The sequence below is a fragment of the Grampus griseus genome (genome assembly GCF_964374135.1).
Source record: "Grampus griseus genome assembly, chromosome: 12".
NCBI classification, from domain to species: domain Eukaryota; kingdom Metazoa; phylum Chordata; class Mammalia; order Artiodactyla; family Delphinidae; genus Grampus; species Grampus griseus.
Window position 1 is genome coordinate 11,774,701 of NC_139006.1, and position 20,016 is coordinate 11,794,716.

General features: G+C 51.5%; 1 protein-coding gene across 2 annotated transcripts in view; it reads left to right on the forward strand.

The window, feature by feature from the left end:
* The window catches only part of NOS1 (nitric oxide synthase 1), a gene marked incomplete at its 3' end in the record, with an annotated part of 189,460 nt that extends 170,092 nt beyond the window's left edge, over positions 1-19,368 (forward strand). Inside the window, exons 21-29 of one of the 2 annotated variants that reach the window (XM_082667267.1) lie at positions 910-1,103; positions 2,364-2,533; positions 4,973-5,183; positions 6,068-6,155; positions 7,572-7,693; positions 9,000-9,148; positions 10,575-10,769; positions 12,543-12,661; positions 13,637-19,368. In XM_082667267.1, coding sequence (XP_082523393.1) covers positions 910-1,103; positions 2,364-2,533; positions 4,973-5,183; positions 6,068-6,155; positions 7,572-7,693; positions 9,000-9,148; positions 10,575-10,769; positions 12,543-12,661; positions 13,637-13,652 — 1,264 coding nt within the window. Of the gene's footprint in view, positions 1-909; positions 1,104-2,363; positions 2,534-4,972; positions 5,184-6,067; positions 6,156-7,571; positions 7,694-8,999; positions 9,149-10,574; positions 10,770-12,542; positions 12,666-13,636 lie in introns of those variants that run through there. The other variant, XM_082667268.1, reaches the window with a different exon arrangement.
* Positions 19,369-20,016: the final 648 nt, after the last annotated feature.

Consider the following 20,016-nt stretch of genomic DNA (forward strand, 5'->3'; position numbering starts at 1 on the left):
TTCCGTAAATTTTATAATACCATGGGATTTGTGCACAACGAGAACCTGAGTTTAAGGCCAAGTTCTTTTCCCTTTTCCATGACAAGATGAGGACCCTGGTTGCAAAAGCGGGTGGAGCTTGGGATTTCTAGGAGAGATGGAATTTCACAGAATGGGGACATCATTGCCTGTGGCTCCAATGGGCTAGTGGTTCCTGGCAGAACTCTGATTGGTACAGAGAACAGAGCCTATTCCAGTAGCTGGTTAATCCTGAGGGTCTGAGGTTCCTACAAACAACAAATGTTTTTTGAACACCTACTATGTGCCATGCACTGTCCTAGGTGCCAGAATAGAACAGTGGGGAAAAAAAACAAATTCCTTGCCCTCTAGAGTTTACATTGTCCTGGGGGCCAGGGGGCAGGCAGGGGGGACAGACCACAAAGCATGTAAAGGAGTAAACTCTGCTGGAGGTCAGTTGATGGTAAGTGCTATGGAGGAAAGAAAAGCAGGGGCAGGGAGCCAGGAAAGCAAAGATGTCTGGGAACTGAACCCTGGGGTGCTCCAGTTAGGGGAGATGAGGAGGAACTGGCAAAGGAGACTGAAGAGGAGCAGCCAGAGAGAAGATCAGGAGAGCCTGGGATGCTCAAGAGAAGGGTATTGAGGAGGAGGAAGTGGGCAGCTGCGTCCAGTGCTGGTCGGATATGACCACAGTGAGCGCTGGGAGCTGGCGCTCGGATTTGCCACAAGGAGCCCGTGGGTGACCTTGCTGAAAGCCGCGGCGTGCAGTGATGGGGCCAGGAGTCTGATTGGCCTGAGCCCCAAAGAGAATGGAAGGAGGGGAGTTGCAGCCGCAAGGACAGACAAAGGAGCCGAGGAGGTGGGCAGAAGCTGGTGGCCCTCATCCCTCTGTTCCACTGCTCTACCCTGCAGCCGATCAACCATCTTCGTTCGTCTCCACACCAACGGGAATCAGGAGCTGCAGTACCAGCCTGGGGACCACCTGGGCGTCTTCCCCGGCAACCACGAGGACCTCGTGAATGCCCTGATCGAGCGGCTGGAGGACGCACCCCCGGTCAACCAGCTGGTGAAGGTGGAGCTGCTAGAGGAGCGAAACACGGCTTTGGGTAACTATGGCTGGGCTACACCCAAGGGTGCTTCCCTTCTCCAGGGAGTCCCAAAGGCAGTGGGTATCTGGGGAAGAGGAGACTTGTCTTCTCAATCACCATTCCAGGTAGGAGAGTGGGTCTCTGTCACCCCCAGCTTACGAGACTGAAGACTCCTCCTTTCTCATGGTTAAATAACCTTGGCCCAACTGGCTAAGCAAATGAATGTCCATGAAGCCAGGACGCTGATGGTTCATCTTCGAGCCAAAGGGGCTTCTACCTTCCTTCATCAGCTAGACACTGATCTTAGCAGAGGCTACCCGTCTAACTTCCTTCATCACCCCGCCTCACTGCCACCAAGTAAAGAGCAACTGGAGTCCGCCCATGCCTCCTCTTAGGATCCAAAGGCACCCTATAAAGCTCAGTGGTCCGTTGGGATTGAACCATATTTCTGACCAAATTAGATCAAGTCCCAACCTGTTTCAGGGACCATCCTTGACATTCCTATTAAATAACTTTCCAAGGTAAATGGGTCTCCGTGCTTCATCTCAGTAGCCGCAGGTGAGCTCAGAACTCAGGTACAAGGAACTGCAGTGACCATACATGGTAGCCCGGGCTACAGTGACACATCCCCTCTGCCAGGGAGCTAGGACACAAAGTCAGGGCAGAATGTGAAAACAGTTTGTAGCCAAAGCCTTATTGAAAATCCCTTAGGAAGGTACCACTTTAGAGAGACAAACCTTCTCTTAATAAATCCAACCCAGACAGTTCTTTCTCCATGTTGGAACAGTACTTTTTATCTTGAAGTAGAGGCTTGTGTGTAGGGGCTGTACTGGAGTAAAGTAAATAGAAGCAGTATTGCATAGTAGTTAAAACATGGTCTGGAGCAATACTGTCTGACTTTATGCATTTGTGCTGTGTGACCTTGGGCAAATTCCTTAACCTTTCTGTGCTTCCATTTTTCTCAACTGCAAAATGGAGATAATAATAGCACCCACCACATAGGATTGTGATGAGGATTAAATGAGTTAATAATATCGATTGATTTTGGACAAGCTCCTTGCATACAGGAGGTGATCACAGGGTCCCCAGGACCCTGGGTATAGATGAGGGACACGGGAGGTGGACAGCCGAGGGGTTACTTGGCTCTGGGGCAGTCCGGCTCTCCAGACCCCATCCTCAGTCCCAGAAGCAGGTCTGGCCTCCCTAACTTGGACCTAAGCCCTCGGAGCCCAGACTCTCCTCCCCGACCCGTCTCTCACCTTCTCTGTGCCTCCACAGGGGTTATCAGTAACTGGACCGATGAGCATCGCCTCCCACCCTGCACCATCTTCCAGGCCTTCAAGTACTACTTGGATATCACCACGCCTCCAACGCCACTGCAGCTGCAGCAGTTTGCCTCTCTGGCCACCAGTGAGAAAGAGAAGCAGCGTCTGCTGGTCCTCAGCAAGGTGGGTCCCTGGCCACATACATACAACCTTACCTCCTCCTCGTTGGAGAATTGTATAGTTATTGCAACAGTTGTCCAGCAGATGGCAGTCTTGAGCGAGGGCTGCCATAGTCTAGTTTGCAGGTCACCACACTGGCTAGTCCATTTTGGCTAATCTTGCCCATCTCCCTTCCTTCTAACTAAGGTCTAAAAGAACGAGAGAGCGACCCCGTTGAATCTCAGAGTTCTCTGGCTACAGTCGAAATTGCTGTTCTAACTCTTTTTCCTCCTGCCTTTGGAACCCTTGAGCCTCCATTAGTTCCATCAGAGCCCATGCTTAGAAGAAAAAGAACTTGAGAGAATCCCCCAGTGCCCTGTTTTAAAAATCAGCTTTTTCAGTGCTGAAGAGCTATAGGTATGACTTCAAGATAGAAGAGACCTCTGATGGTAAGGTAAACCCAAAAGCACAGCTTCTACCGCCCTCGCTTAGACACAAAGCTGCAAAAACAATCCTAGCTGGGGGGCTTCCCTGGTGGTGCAGTGGTTGAGAGTCCGCCTGCCGATGCAGGGGACACGGGTTCGTGCCCCGGTCCGGGAGGATCCCACATGCCGTGGAGCGGCTGGGTCCGTGAGCCATGGCCGCTGAGCCTGCACGTCCGGAGCCTGTGCTCCACAACGGGAGAGGCCACAACAGTGAGAGGCCCGCGTACCGCAAAAAAAAAAAAAAAAAAAAAAAAAATCCTAGCTGGGAGGACCACTCAGATTTCTCCCAGTGGGGCTCCTCCCCAGTAAGCAAGCCACCAGAAAATGATGGTTTCGCTTTCTTCTGCTGTGCAGGAGAGGGCATCAAATGGTGGCACAGGAAGTGCTGTTTTTAATTCAGGGAGTGCATCTTACTTAGAAATATGAAAATAAGCACCAGAAAAAAACACTTAAAAGAACTGTACGTGGTTACCTCTAGGGAGTTGGAGAGCATTATCTTTAATCGTAAGTTTTGAAGAGTTATTTAACTTTTTAAACTCTGTACACACATAACTTTGATTTAAAATGTTAAGTAACGGAAGGGGGATAATCTGAAGAGGGAACAGAGCTTGCGCTCTTTGCACAGGATTATTTAAAGTCAAATTTGATGTAGCTGTATGTATTAATCCGCTTCTTCCAAAAAGCGCAAACTCCATTAAAAGAGCGGGGATATTTTTATTAGGGGAAACACCTGAGTGAGAGAAAATGGAAACAGAGTCAGATAAGACTGAGAGAACCATCAGACCTCAAAACAAGCCTGACCCCAAGTGAAGGAGAGGGCAGAAAGTTTGAGTGGAAGCGTGTAGGATCAGATCCGTGTCAGTTTTCAGGGGATGTCAGTTTCAGTGAGCAGCTGCCGGGGCTTTTGGTCAATTGAGCCCCAGCAGCTCGAAGTCAATGAGGCTGGGGGTCTGGAAAGCACGTTCTCCAGAATGCCATACCCTATCAGTAGAGCAAGGATGGGTTTTAGGAACATGGGGAAAAGCTTGGTTATACAATGCACTGGTAATAGGCTTTACCCCTCCTTAAAATCTGAGCCTCCTATAAGCTAAGGGCAGCTTCTAAGATGTAGGAAAAATAACTCCAGAGCCCCAGAGAGTTCCTGTGCTCCCTGGTAACACCTGGGCTTTGCTGTCAACATGCCCCTGAACATGGTCCTCCACACCCCAACCTGTTCCTTCGGGGCTGTCTTTTACCATCTTGCGTGTGACCCATACGCTCCGAGGATACACCTCCAGCCTTGCAGACGCACAAACCACACGCCTGCAAGTCATGACTCCCTCCACAGCGCATTTCTCTTGACCTTCGCAAATGGCAGGAGAGTCTAATACTAGGACCACAGATTCTGGAGCCAGACTGCCTAGAACAGGGGTCGGCAAACTTTTTCTGTAGAAGGCCAGGTAGTAAATATTTTAGACTCATGCTCTGTGTGTCTCTGTTGCAACCATTCAACTCTACCATTGTAGCACGACAGCATAGACAATCCTTAAATGAGTGGGCGTGGCTGGGTTCCAATCAAACTTTATTTGTGGACACCAAAATTTGAATTTCATGTCATAGCCTAGGGTCATGAAATAGTATTGTTCTTTTGATTCCCCCCTCGTACCCCCAACCATTTAAACATGTAAAAACAACTCTTAGCTCACGGGCCGCACGAGCAGGTGGTGAGCCAGATCTGGTTTTCGGGCTGAAGTCTGCCACCACCTTGTAGCCATTGGACCTCTACATCCCTCAGTTTCCTCATCAATAAAATAGGGATAACAGTCAGACTTATAAGGTCCTTGCAAAAATGAAAACCTGGCCCAGAGTAATTCCTAGGCACGAGTTAACTGTAATTATTTGTTAATTGGCCTTCTTCCCTGGACCTCCTCAAGCGTTCCTTGGAAGTTTGCTCCAGGGTCCGGCTGCGAGTTCTTTTCTGCCCCTCTCCTTGGTGCAGGGTTTGCAGGAGTACGAGGAATGGAAATGGGGCAGGAACCCGAACATCGTGGAGGTGCTGGAGGAGTTCCCATCCATCCAGATGCCCGCCACCCTGCTCCTGACCCAGCTGTCGCTGCTGCAACCTCGCTACTATTCCATCAGCTCCTCCCCGGACATGTACCCCGACGAGGTTCACCTCACCGTGGCCGTTGTCTCCTACCGCACCCGAGGTGGGCAGAGGCGCTGGGAGAGCCCCCGGGTCTGCGTTTCCCCCCCCCCCTCCAGGGGCCTCTGCACACCTGCCTAAGCTTCTGCCACGTCCCAAATCCTGGGGAGGTGACCCACCCCCCAAGACCAGGAAACTTGGAAAAGAAGTAGAGCAGCAAACCGTCCCCTTAGGCAGAGCCAGCTCTGTGCAGAATTAGGGAGGAAATGAGATGTGCATCTGGAGGCTCTCCAAAAGCCTGAGACCTCCTTCTACTCCCTTCCTCCCCTCATACCCCCAACGCAGCAGCTAGAACAAGCCACCACCACCCCTTCCCTCCGAGGGGGGAGCCCTCTGCTGCCTGATGTCCAGCTGGCTGTAGGTCAGCCGGATAACCTGACCTCTGCACCCGTGTTTTCCTCCTTGGTTATAGCAATTAAAATGCACGGTGCCTGGGAATTCCCAGGCGGTCCAGTGGCTAGGACTTGGTGCTCTCACTGCTGGGGCCCGGGTTCAATACCTGATTGGGGAACTAAGATCCTGCAAGCTGTACAGTGTGGCCAAAAAAAAAAAACACAAACAAAGAAACAAACAAAAAACGCATGGTGCCTGAAAGAGCTCTGAGACCACGGTCCTGACAGGCCACCGAGAGCACATCGATCAAGGCCCTTTCAGTGGGCACGATTGGAATACCAGCCACCCTTAACCACCAGTTTCACGGCCATGAGCCCACCCCAGCTTTACCATTTCCTCTTCCCCGTCAGAGGAAGGGATCTACACGGGGAACTCCAAGGCAGAAACTTGGTGTCGGGGCTGTGAGCCTTCTGCACTGGAGGATGGGGGGAAGCTGGGGCCGGGGGGAGCATGAGGGACAGTAAATGAGCCAGATCACCTCGGTTATCCTGTTAGATGGAGAAGGACCAATTCACCACGGCGTGTGCTCCTCCTGGCTCAACCGGATCCAGGCTGACGAAGTGGTACCCTGTTTCGTGAGAGGGTGAGTGGCACGTGAAAAGAAGCAGCATCCCAGATCTGCATCCTCATGTCCTGAGATGGGGCGGGTGGACCAGTCTGAAGGGTTCTAGAGAGATGGCTGAGTCCGATGGGATTGAGATCAACGCTCAGCATCGCTCCAAGCTGTTAAGGAAACAGGATCGTGGGGGCAGAGCAACATAGCAGAAGCTCAGCAAGTCCTCTAGTCAAGTTCAGGTCAGTGCATCAGATATTTATCAAGTGCATGTCCTATGCAAGATGGGGCTACAGTAGACGACCAGGCAAAATGCAGTTTCAGCCTTCATGGAATTTGCAGACTAGTGAAACTTCTATCCACAGTCTGCTGGCCACCCCATGTGTTCCCAGTTTCTTAGAGACCGGGAAGATTTAATTCCCTTCCCTGTCAACCATCTTCCCCTTCCAAACTCAGTTTTAAAGGATATTTCTGCCCATAGCTAACAATACCGTATTGTGCTCTTTAAAGTGTGTTAAGAGGATAGGTTTCACGTTAAACACATTTTTAATCGGAGATGTATTACGGCCAGAGGTGTTAGTTTGTGTAAAAATCCCCTGGTCAATATGTGTTAAGTGTTCCTACCTCAATCAGTCAATCAAATAAAATAATATAGCTTTAAAAACATAAAAATAAAAAAATAAGGGATATGTCTGAGCTTAGGCCCACTGTAGTTACCTTCTTTATCAACTGATAACTTCCCTACCTAAACGGTGGGCTCGGCCAGCCATTTTTCTCAGCTGTTAAGGGTAGAATGGTCATGATACGGTCCACGTACCATCAGCATCAGAATCCCGTGGGGTGCTTCAAAAATGCCGAGTCCTGAGCCTAGACTTACCGCATTGCCCAGGAATCTACACCCTCTTTGAACGTCCCCACATGATTCTTTTGTACATTGAAGTTTGCAACTCCCTGATTTGGGAAGATCTCATGGACGGTTAATTCAGTGGTTCTCAACCTGGGGTGATTTTGCCCCCCAGGGGCCCTTGGCAATGTCTGGGGATATTTTTGGTTGTCACAGCTGGAGGGTGCTCCTGGCATCTAATAGACAGAGGCCTGGGTACTACTCAGCATCCTGCAATGCACAGGACAGCCCTCATCACCGAGAGATATGCTGCCCCCACTGTCAGGAGTGCTGAGGCAGGGAAATTCTGGGTTAAATCAACCCCACACCCTTTGTGGCTTAGCTCAGCAATGGGGATAGTTGGGAAATGGAGTGATAGCCAGACCCTGAGGACCCAGATTAATGGGACCTCCCACCCTGATAAGGGCCACCTGACCCCAGCTGAAGAGCTTTAAGCCCCGTTGTAGGTCTACCCAAGACGGCCATCTGGTTTACCTAAGACCCAATAGTTCTTGATCAGATTTGAGCTCAGCAAGGCTTCTGACTCTCTCTTCCTTGTCCAGAGCGCCCAGCTTCCACCTGCCCCGAAATCCCCAAGTGCCCTGTATCCTGGTCGGCCCGGGCACAGGCATTGCCCCTTTCCGAAGCTTCTGGCAGCAACGGCAATTCGATATCCAGCACAAAGGTGAGTCATGGTCTAGCAGGCACATGGTTGCTACCCCCTGGACCTGGGGAGGCCCGCCTGTGTCCCAGCATCCCGGAGGCGTGGTGATGTTTTCTCTGCTTTGTGTCACTACCCGGGGACGGAGGGGGAGCATAGTAGTGACCAGACCCATGGGTGAAGTTTACAGTGTAATTCAAAGGACCTGTCCAAACAAATCGTCCACACAGCTTGTTCCAAGGCCCGAATTCCATCCCCAGAAGACATTTCTTGGACTGTTAAGATAAGACCCCCATCTTAAAATGTAAGCAGCCCTAGAAGGGGTAAGCGTTAAGCCTTATCCAACGGCTGTGTGTTCACGGGATGGTTCCAAAGACTGTCATTCAGGAGCAGGGTTTGCTGTGTGAGAAACATAACAGATCAGCTTTGGGAGGAGAGAGAGAAAGAAACCCACATTTCTGACATGCATTTAACAGGGATTTACTGAGCATCTCATGAATGCCAAACACTATTGTAGGCACTAGAGGCGCAGCAATGAACAAGACAGAGAAACAATTTAAAAAAAAAAAACTTGCTCCGGTGGAACTGTCATTCTAGTGGAATAGCTAACATTTACAAAGTACAGTTGACCCTTGAACGACATGGGTTTGAACTGCATGGTCCACTTATACGCAAGCTTTTTTCATTAAATACATATGTATAGTACTACACCATCCGAGGCTGGTTGAGAATCCGCAGATGTGGAACCTTGGATACAGAGGACTCGCGGATACAGGGGGCCAACTATAGAGGACTCGAGCATCAGTGGATTTGGGTATCCAGGGTGGGTCCTGGAACTGATGCCCTAGGATACCGAGGGACAACTGTACTCACTGTGTACCAGGCACAGGTCTAATGTTTTCCATTTTCTTCTTACAATAACCCTATGAGGTTAGACGCTATTATTATTTCCATTTTGTACTTGGGGACACGGAGACATAGAAGTTATGTAAGTTCCTCAGCTTCACACAGAAGCTGGAATCTGAATCCAGGCAGTCTAGTTTCAGAGCTTGGGGGTTTAGCAGTACCCAGTGGTGGGGGCTTTCCCAGAGGAAAGACTGAGACCCAGAGAAGAGAGGTCTGCTGAAGTCTGAACACACTTCACCTACTCCCCTCAGCGTGTGCGCATGTGCGTGTGTGTGTGTGCGAGTACCTATACCGCCTGCCCCAGGGTCCGTGCACCTCTACCCCTGTAGCACGTGCTAAGGTTCTGAGCACCCCTGGCACCACCAGCCACCCCCGAAATCAGGCATCAGAGCTGTCGGTGACAGGAGGTCTTCCCGGTCCCCAGGAATGAGTCCCTGCCCCATGGTCCTGGTCTTCGGGTGCCGGCAGTCCAAGATAGACCACATCTACAGGGAGGAGACCCTACAGGCCAAGAGCAAGGGGGTCTTCAGAGAACTGTACACAGCCTACTCCCGGGAGCCAGACAAACCAAAGGTAACCCCCAGCCTGTTCATGGGCCCCCCACCCCAGCCCAGCACACACACGCGCTCGTCCACCCATGCAAATCCCGTTCCCAGAAACCCCTCACCCTTTCTGCATTCCCCTCCGTGACATTGCTCTGAACTTCAGGAAGCCTGGAGCCTAAACATTTGACTTAAAATATTGAACAGCCCACGTTCTATGATGCCACTTCCATGAAATAGCCACAACAGCCAACTCCATAGAGACAGAAGAGCTGATGCATGGTTGCCAGGGGCTGTGGGAAGGGGGATGCGGAGGGTACAGGGTTCCTTCTGGGGGTGATGAAACGGTGCTGGAACCAGGTAGAGGGGATGGTTGCACGGCACCGTGGATGTGCTTGGTGCCCCTGCGCTGTATTATACACTTGAAAACACGCATCTATTTTATGTTATGTGTGTTTTATCACAATAGAAAGGATTTTAAAAATTAAACAGGGAATTCTCCGGCGGTTCAGTGGTTAGGACTCCGCACTCCCATTGCCGAGGGCCCAGGTTCAATCCCTGGTCGGGGAACTAAGATCCCACAAGGCATGTAGAGCAGCCAAAAAAAAAAAAAATTAAACAGCCCATGAGAGGCACTCCAAGTCAGAATGGGCACAGCCGCAGGACTGGGGCATGCCCCTGCTGGATCTTGGGGTTCTCAACTGGACCCCCAGGGGTGTCCCAAGAAAGGAGCCAGGATAGCAGGGAGGGGGGCACTCAGAGGGTCTGGGCAGCAGCTACGTGACCTCTGGCATGGAAGTTCATCAGTGTTCCGGTAGCAGGTACAGCTGTTGAACGTACCAGCTGAATGTCGGGCTCGCCTGGGGGGAAGCTTCCTGGACAAACCAGACAAATTCCCTGGAGGCTGCATTGTACACTCCTTGTGTCCGCCTGACATTCCCTTAGCCCCCCTGTTATTCCAGCAATTCCTGCAGCAGCTGGCTTGGCCCAGGTGTAACCTGACAGCCCCTTCCTGACCCCCATTTCTTGCTGTCTGTCCTGGGGCTTCTCTGGCACCCCGGCATAGGATGCCTGCAGTACCAGCCCCACACCTAGAAGTGTGCGGGAGTTAACACCCCCTGGGTGACCACAGGCCATCGAAGAGAGGAGCGGGGAGACGATGCCCCCCTCTACACCCCTCCAGGGGATGGCTCTGGGGGGCGTGCTGCATGATTCCAAAGAGGGTTCTCAGCAGAGGTGAGCTCCAGAGTGGGGAGCAGCTCATCACACCCTCAGATCGGCTTTCCCTCCTCTCCTGCTTCACTCTTCCCAGTGCCCTGCGTCACTGCACAAAACATAGACCTGCACACGAGCCCCTGTGTCTGACTCGGCTCCTGGGGTAGTGGGGCCCGGGAGGGAGCTACACAGGATTGTCCTGCAGCCCAGCTCCTTCTCACTGGTCCCCCTTCTCCCTGCAGAAGTACGTGCAGGACATCCTACAGGAGCAGCTGGCAGAACCCGTGTACCGAGCCCTGAAGGAGCAAGGGGGCCACATTTACGTCTGCGGGGACGTCACCATGGCGGCCGATGTCCTCAAAGCCATGCAGCGCATCATGACCCAGCAGGGGAAGCTCTCGGTGGAGGACGCCGGCATGTTCATCAGCAGGCTGAGGGTGAGTGATGGGCCAGCTCCTGGGATTCCTCTTCTGGCATCCAGCTTCCTGTCTCCTCTTCCTCACCCTTCCTGTCTCAATGACTAGGGGACCCATGATGACATTCCTGCTCCCATTTTCCCATTTATGACTGGGGGTAGAGGATACAGGTGGTCCCAAACCATAGTTGAGAGAGAAGGAAGGATGGTGGGACATGCAGGTGCGTGTATTAAATATGGTAGGGAGCTATGATGTGTGAAAATAACAGGTGGGTGGACCACTGGGTAGCTAGATGGAAACCATCCTAACCCAACTTTTCCCGTCCCCAGAAACAAGCTGCAGCACTGCTCTGTGCAGTTGTGCAGGTTGGGCACTGCACAAAAAGGTTTGTCCAAGGTGGGCAAGTGGGGGATGAAAGCAACCCCATGCTTGGCTTCCCAAGCAGTGCACCTTGGGAGGAGGGTTGCCTTTTCCTAATTTGCACAAAGGCTAGTAGCAGCCCAGTAAGCAAAGTCCTAACTGTGGCCAACTGCCCCAAATAGAATAAACTGAGTCCCAGGCCTCCGCAGAGCTCCAGGGGTGATCCCATTCTTCTCCCTGCTTCCCTAAATGAACAGCAATCAAACATGTTTGCAGAAGAAGCCCTTGCTCTAATTCTGATAATAAACCCTACTAGGTTAAAAACAACAACAACAACTTTCTGGTAGAAACGCCAGAGCTCCAAGGAGAGCTGCAGAGCCCTCACCACTCTGTCTCTTTGGTATGAGTCTTGAGAGACGCTTTCATAGATTCTGCAAAACTCTACAGAATGAGGTTGAAAACCACCCCAACTTAAAATGAATCCACTCTACAGATGGGCAACTTTCTTCAAAACCTTTGGGACCAAGGATGCCAGAAATTAACTCTGCTGCATGCGTGTTCCCCAACCACTGCCTCTCCTCAGCAGGGAGGTGCCTTTTCCCCTTGTTTAATGCTCAGCGACACTGCCCTCTGGGATAGTCTTAATGCCCATCCCTCAGTCCTGCCTCAGGAGCTCCAATGGCTCCAGAAACTCCCAGATGCCACAAGTTCATCCTCACTCGTGCTGTTTCTTGAGTTGTCTTTTTTGTTTGTCTGTTTCTGGGAAAGGCTGAGCTAAGATGCTCACCGTCAGAAGAACTCCTATGTTCAGAGAAGTCCCCACTTTGCCAACCGTGGTATTCCCTGAGTGCTAAGTGGGCACTTTGTCTTTTCTCCCATCTCTGCTGGTCTCTACAGGCTGTGATGTTTACACTAAACCCAGCCATGCCCAGATCTGAACTTGCAAGAACGAGGAGGAGGGAGGAAAGGGGGAAATGGAGAAGTTTCCACTGGACCCCCTCAGCTCTTCTATCCTCAGAATCCACAAAGCAGCAGCATGGTTCTGGTTGAGAACAAAAGTGTTCTTTGCCAACTGGGCTTAGAGGCCCTGTGCCCTAGAGGGCAGAGGGTCTTGCTGAAACAGAGCCTTGGAGACCAAAGGGGTCTCTGGGGGCCCTGCGTTACACCTCGTTTCTTTTTTCTTTCTTTCTTTTTCTGGCCGTGCCGCAGGGCTTGCAGGATCTCTTAGTCCCCCAACCAGGGATTGAACCCAGGGCTACGGCAGTTAAAGCACCGAGCCCTAACCACTGGACCACCAGGGAACTCCCTACACCTTGTTTCTTAAGGAACCGTCTTCTCTAGGAATATTCCATTCCAGGGTATCAACGTGTCTGCCCTTCTCCGTGCCCTGGGCTGGCATTTGAGGTCTGTTTCCTGGTTGTTTCTGTCCCCTAGGATGACAACCGGTACCATGAGGATATTTTCGGGGTCACCCTGCGCACATATGAAGTGACCAACCGCCTTAGATCTGAATCCATTGCCTTCATTGAGGAGAGCAAAAAGGGCACTGATGAGTAAGCTGTCTCCACCCCATGGGCGGGGTGGGCAGAGCCCTGACAAGCAGGGATGTCTGATTTCACTGACCATGGCTTTCCCACAGTGGGGTCCCCAGACCAGCAGCATAAGCACTTCCTGGGAACGTGTTAGAAATGCAGATTCCCAGGCCGCCCCAGCCCTGATGAATCTGAAGCTCTGGGGTCAGGGCACCGCATGGTTTGTGTTTTTATGACCCCTGGAGGGGATTCTGAGTTCCCCTCAAGTGTGGGGACCCCAGCTTTGGATGTTAACTTCCGCCGGGGTGCCCCCAGTTGAGTGATGGCTCTCACCACCGCAACATTTGTATTCCTAGTCACCGTTCCTAGCATTTACACCACCTCCCTCACCCACAGAGCGCCGCTAGCATTCTCACTGACACAAATTCCGATTGCTATTAATTTGGCAATTCCACTTGTCCTCTAGAAATTGCTGGAAATGGTCTGAGGTACCACAAAACTGGGACTGAGTCTCACTATTTTAACCTTACATTAATGCCATGACATGTCACCCTTGATTGTGATCTCACTCCCCCCATTCTCTGCCACAGAGCATCTCGAAACCACCACCGTGTGCCCCTTAAATTAGGTGGGAATCCAGCTGCTTCGTTTTCGGTAGCCTAGGGCACACACACTCCATTCCTTAAGCATCCCCATTTTTTTTCCCCTTACGACAACACAGCGGTCTCGGAAACATACTTTGGTGTCCAGCAGGCTGACATTATTGCCTCGAAGATCACATCTCGTCCTGGTTTGTTGTGTGGGTGAGCAAGCGTTCATTCATCTGTTCATTCATTCACTCAAGATGAGCCAGGTCCTGTCCAAGGCACTGGGGCTGACGAGGAAGTGAAAGAGACAAAGCCCAGAGCTCAGGTGCTTTTCCCTGGGTCTGTGTAAGGAAACAGAGCAGCCTTTGCTCCTCTGGCACTAACTCCCTCCCCACTTCTCCTCCTACAGGGTTTTCAGCTCCTAACTGGACCCTCTTGCCCAGGTGGATGGCAGGGTGACCACACCACTGCACTCGGCCAGGATGGCTGCAGGTTTTGTAAGCACGGACACTGCTGAACCTTTCCTTGGGGCCCGCACATGGCCCCCGCTCTGCCTCTTGTCCTGTCTCACCTCTCAGTGGTTTCCTGGCCCTCTTGGGTTTTCTCCTTGAGTTTTCCTGCTGCAGTGCAATGCCTTCATAATCCGCAGTGGCTCTTACAAAACTGTTTCCCTCTCTCTCTCTTTCTGACAAGGGCAAATCACCGCTGCATGAAACCACTGGAACATGGCTGTGGTTCGTGTTAGGGTGTTTTCTGGGGTTTGCCCTGGAGAGGCTGCAGGGACCAGACGGAGGAGTTTTTTGAGCTAGTCCCTCAGCCGTTCAAATGCCCCTTGTCCTTTTCTATGATGACGTTCTGCTTGTGTATGTGTGAGCGTGTGTTGGGCCCGGGTCTCCCTCCGTCCTCTTGCTCATGCAGGCATGTCGCCTGCAGACCCTCAGTGCCAAGAAATGTGCCCCAGCCCCTACTGGGGCCTCACACATCCATAATTAAGGGTCTGTGCTAGCACGCCTGAAACGCTTGGAAGCGTCCTAACTGTCCTGGTTATATAGGGTCAGGGCACGGAGATGGGGTGTGATGATCAAGGGGGAAATCTCCAATGAAAGGGGAAATCACTGAATTAGATGCATTTAGATGCTGGCCCCAGTTAGTGGAGCCCTTACTGGGAAATTAACCCATCTGATGGATTGGGCAAACCTGCTCCCCAACCCCACGCACCCCAGGATCCAATCAGGATCGCCTGATTTGGCACTCCCACCCATAAGACCAGAAGTAATGTTGTCCAAGGGAATGAGCTGGAAATAAGAATCTTCCCGTCTTTGCCACTGGCTAACTTTGGACAACGTCACTTGTCCTTAGTTTCCACTGATTGTAATGTTATGAAGCCAAAAAGTATGAATGGATCAAACTTTAAAGTTGTGTAGATTGAAAACGGTATCAAGGAAGAATATCACTGTTATTTTTTTATTCCCCCAAATGGGGCTTACTGCTTCACCCCTGGGGATAAAGTAATGGAAGCCGCTGAAAGCAGATTAGGTTGGGGAGGGACTCCGTCATGAGGTATCTCACGGCTTCCTCTACAGGACCCCAGCCAGGGTGCGGAGTACCTGCCTTCGTGCATTTTGTCTTCTAAAAGGGATCCCCCCAATTTTTAACCTGATAAGATAATTCTGACAAATAAATTATCCTCAACTCAGATCAAAAACAGGCAGGAAAGTCTTTGGTAGGAATCAGGGCAGGTACAGTTTCTCCCAGGCAGACCTGAGAGAGTTCGTCTTCTCAGAGGCAATGGGGTGGAAGGGTCCCTTTCTACACTTAAGTGCTAAAAATCAATGGTGAGCAGCGCCCAGAGGGAGCAAAGAAGTTCCACTGACCCCCCCAGGAACCGCCTTCCCGGTGTTGAAAGGCAATCAGCCAGTTCTGATCTTCCGTCTTGTTTCGTTTTGTCTTGTCTGATGGAAAGACAGCTTTTTCTTTCTGTACAGCACACGGGCATTTCTTTCTTGATGCTCAGTTTGGAGGCCTGCCAAAGGGAGAGAGCCCTGGCTCTCTCTGGAAGGGCCTTAGATAGGGGGTGCCAAAGAGGTGTCCCCAGGAGGGGACAACCTTAGAGACTCTGAAAGACAAAGGGCAAACTCTATGTCGCCTCTTTCCACCCTTCCCGGCAGCCCCTGCTGGCATCGCATCCCTGGCACTCGGAGTTTGCCTTCATGCCAGTTATGATTTCCCCGCCTGCCTGCCTTTGATCCTGTTTCCTCCATGGAGCCAGGCTTCCATGGCACAGAGACCAAGCCCTTGGCATGCTTGGCCGACCCTCTCTGACCAGGAGGGAAGCCCATTCTAAACCCTTTCTTTCCTGCAAACATGATTCTGGCCAGTAGCTCTCCTCCCAGAGGCTTCCTTTCCAACCCTTTGAGCCTTTTGGAGATACCCTCCTCAGATGTCACTAGCTCCCCAGGGACTGAACCACTGTGTCCAACCTCCACCATAGAGGGATTAATCAGTGCGCCGCTTTCCAAATCAAGCTTTATGCATGAATGCTTTTGCATCGCCAAATAAATACTTACGAGCACTTATTCCATGCCAGCCACCTTCTTCATATAGCCCTGCCCTTCTAGTAGCAGGCAGACAGAGAAAAATAGCATCTTCCTTTATCAGGGAGTCTAAAGAAATGATTATATCACCAGGATTCATCTTTCTTCCCGAGAATGATTATTTTGTGTTTTTTAAGTAAACACCTTTCAACCCTCAACAGAAGCTGCTTCATAACTCCTGGCTGGAGGACAGGAGATTGGTCTGATGTGTTTCTCTCATTTGCCAGAATCTCTGATACCAAAAGCCTCGCTGTAATGAACCTATCAAGAGGCAGAGGGAGCGGAGCCCTGATTTCAGGTTCAGCTCTGATCCAGGGTGGCTAAATGCTGCCCTCTCGTGGTGGTTTGTAGTTCAGTCCCAGTAGCCTGCCAATTTTGGTGTAACAGTAGGTGAACAAAAATAGGGTTGCCTGGGCACTTGGGGGGATCGCCTTAGTTGCAGGCCTCTTATTTCTCTTGCGCTCTCTTGAATTGGTCAGCAGTAGCTCCAACTTCGCTTAACAAAGGTGAGTTTGGCCAGGAGGGATGAGACATTCCCTGCCACAGGAAAGCTGGAACAGTCATGTTCTCCTATTGTCACTGTGAATTCTGTTCCTGTACCTTGTGTTGCAAAAGAAGCAGAAGTCGTTAAACTCCCTGAGAGGATACAGGTTTTCCCTTGGTTTCTATGGCGTGAGACAGCCAGGTATCTTTGCTTTGGGGGAATGCTTCAGACCCACCAAAATGGAGTTTTAGAAGCAGACCTGAGTCCAAATGCTTACTCTGCCCCTGTTTCTGTAGACAGCTGTGAGCTGGTGACCTAACCTTTCTGAGCCTACACATCTACCTGTATCACAAGGTGGATTAAATGAGATAATGCCCATAAAATGTCCAGTTACAGTTCCTGGCCCATTATAAACTATCAAATTTTGTTTCACTTAATCTATATCATTTCTTGCCTCTCCAGTATGCAGAAGGCACCGTGGAGTGTACAGAGCAAAACACGTTTCCTCTCTTATAGAAGGTTAGGATCTGGGATGCAGAGCTACAATTCTTAGAATCTACATGCAGGTCTGGGGTTTGAGCAATCGGTGGAATTCCACCAGCAGGTTTGGGGAAAGGAGATTGCCAGGATGTAGGAAGAGAGAGGGGAAAGACACAGACAGGGAGCATGCAGGGTAAATTGGGGCTGGCTTCAGACATGGCCCAGCTTTGGAAGGCTGCGGAAGGTAGGGGTACACTGCGGAGATAGGCAGGGAACAGACAGAATTTTGTCAAGGGATTTTGACTTTATTTGGTAGGCAACACAGAGTCCTTAGGAGTGCTTTTAAAAGGGGAAAATAAGGTGATGTGGGTTATGCTTGGAAAAGAATGTTCTGGCTACAGCACAGAGCCTGGATGGCTGACCTGTTGAACTATTGGTTGGTTATTGCAGAAACCCAAGGCTTGAATGAGGGAAAGGGCAGATGTAGGGATAAAGACATTCCGGGGGTTGAATTACCAGGACCTGGACTCCGACCTGTTGTGGAGGATGAGAACAAAGGGAGAGTCAAGAGTGTTGCCTCTAGGCTGAGAAATGGGTCTCAGGAGAAAAAAAACAGGCTCCAAGTAAAGCTGAGTTTTCAGAACCGACATGATAGCCAGCTTCTCCCCGAGTCAACAGGGTGGGTCCTTCCAAGGTCCAGCCACGCCTAGATGGGCAGAAAGAGAACTGACCCCGGGCCAATAGACATCGGCCTTAGAACACGGGATTTTCTTGCCAAACACACTCTCAGCAGCCCCCTGCTTTGGGCTTCCAAAAGGAGGTCAGGTTTTGCCCTAAGTCAGGTTTGCCACAGGTGAGATTCTCTGACCCAGATCATGGTGCAAACGGCTCCTGCCAGAGTGGGCAAGCTGATGTCTGGACCCCCTTACCACTACAGCACTGGCCCTTTTAATTCATGCCATTAGGGAAAGCATGGACTTAAGATTTTAAGCCGGCCATGTTTCCTTGTATATTTCCATCGCCCCTGCCCCCGATCTCCAGCATGGCACTGTGCCCACCTTACCCTCGAAGTCTTCTGTCTGAATCGGCACGTTAATCTGAGACTGCCTGCCGGTGACAAGGAAAAAGAAATATTAATCTGGGCTTCCCTTGGGACCTGCCCACACTCCCTGTCTTCTGCCAGCCCTCTCCTGCATCCAAATGTGCCATTCGGCTCAAGAATTACAGGCCAAGAGCTGGGATGGAGGATAAAGGATCTGAGAGGCTGAGGGAGTGACCGTGCCCCCCAGGGACTCAACACAGATGGTCCCCACACACGTGAATTTGGCCTTTGGGGACTAACGCCAGCCTGGCCTCTCCTCTTCCACAGCCACCCCAACTTTGGTCCACCTGCCGGTCCCCGCCTGGTGGCACAGACACAGTGATATGTCTCAGATGCAAAGACCCACGTAAACTTTCACGCCAGGAAAGCAGGGGCTGTTTGGGGGTGTGGGTGGGGTCTGTTCTCTATTAATACTTGTCAGAGCCGCATGCAGGGGAGGTGATCGGGGGTAAATACGCCTCGGTGCGTTTCCGAGTTTGTTGTGTCCTAGAACGTCTGAACGGTCTGAGCAAGCGGGGCATGCGTGTCTGGCCCAGAGCAGAGCCCGTTCTTAAAGCAAGTGGCCCTGACAGGCAGGAACAGATCTGCCTGAAGATGCATCTTTCCATAGTTTTCTAGAAAGTGACGCCAGGACATCAAAGTGCCCAGACTCGGCTCCTAGGAGACTCTGGTCCAGGGTCCGTCAACCTCAGCACTGTTGGCATTTGGGGCTGGGGAATTCTTTGTGGTGAGGGCTGTCCTGGGCATTGTAGGGTGTTGAGTGGCACCCCTGACCTCCAGCTACTGGATGTCAGTAGCAGTCCCACCCCACCCTCACAAGTCGTGACAACCAACTATGTCTTCGGACGTTGCCAGATGTCCCCTGGGGGCAACAGAATCTCTACCGGTTGCCCCAGGCCTTCTCACCATCCACCTCCTGGAATAGGCAGAGCATTTCTCAGCCCAATGGTTTTCTCTCCATTGTCTGCCGCCAAGAACTTGGAGGATTTCAAAAGGGAATGAAAAAGTGTGGTTCTGCCAACTCCTGCCCAAGACAGAAGGATGACAGCGCCGATTGCATAAGCTACTGTGCCCTTGGCATCCAGTTCTGATGAAGGCCCACGGAGGCCCAGCGCCCTCCCGTGCCCCCCCACCCCATCTCCACCCTGTTTTCCGTGTTGTCGTGTCATCGTTGTGATCGTAAGACCCACTCCGGGCTCAGCAGTGGTTACCTGGGGGGCTCAGGGTGCGGGGAGGGGGTCGCCCTGCGTTGCTGCACCAGTGGTGGTGGGTTTCCGTTCCTTCCGGGGCTGGGGAGCCAGGGAGGTGGGCCAAGCCGGTGTCACCTGTCACTGAACGCGCTGCCAGAAGCTCGGACCTCCCCCTACCTCTGAGCTCTCAATGCTGCTAATCTCCGCCAAGTGTCCCATGCGCTCCAGCACCTTCTCGAAGGACTGACACCCGCCCCATGCTCTCTGCGAGGTTGTCCAGGCTGTGCTCGCCGCATGCTCTTCTGTATAATTCTTATCTTCTAATTTGATGGAATTCAACAAAAGTCTATTTATGCCTGTTTGCATCATGGTCAAAATATTAAAAAGTGGACTTGACTGACCGTGGTCTTTTGTTTAATTTGCTTGGAATTTCTCTTGTCTTTGCCCACTGCAGTGGGCAGGGTACCAGGAAGCCCAGTCTGAGACAGAGGCAGCAGGAGGCTGAATGGGGGGCGGAGGGGCACTCTTGGGAAGGCGGGAGGGGAAGCCTGAGCTGCAATGTTGTCTCAACAGAAACTTCAGCCAACGCTGCAGGGAATTCTGAAAATGGCCTTTCAGAGCTGTCCCGATTTGGGACAAGAAGCCCTCGCTCTCTGCAACAGAAGCCAAGCCCCAAGGGCATGAGGGCGTTTCCAGCATCCAGAGAAGACCTGTTGACTCCTGACATGGATCTAGAGGGTACTTCTCAGCATCCTGTCCACCCTCCTCCCTGACACCTCTGCCCCCATCACAGCTGCATCCCTAGAAAGGACCCCCAAAGAGACGGAACCACCTTCTCCCTCAGCCCTTCTTCCCTGTACGACAACCCTGAGATCCTGAACCTAGTTCCTGACTGGCTACAGACCCAGTTCCAAAAGGCAGAGACTTCAAAAGCCCTAA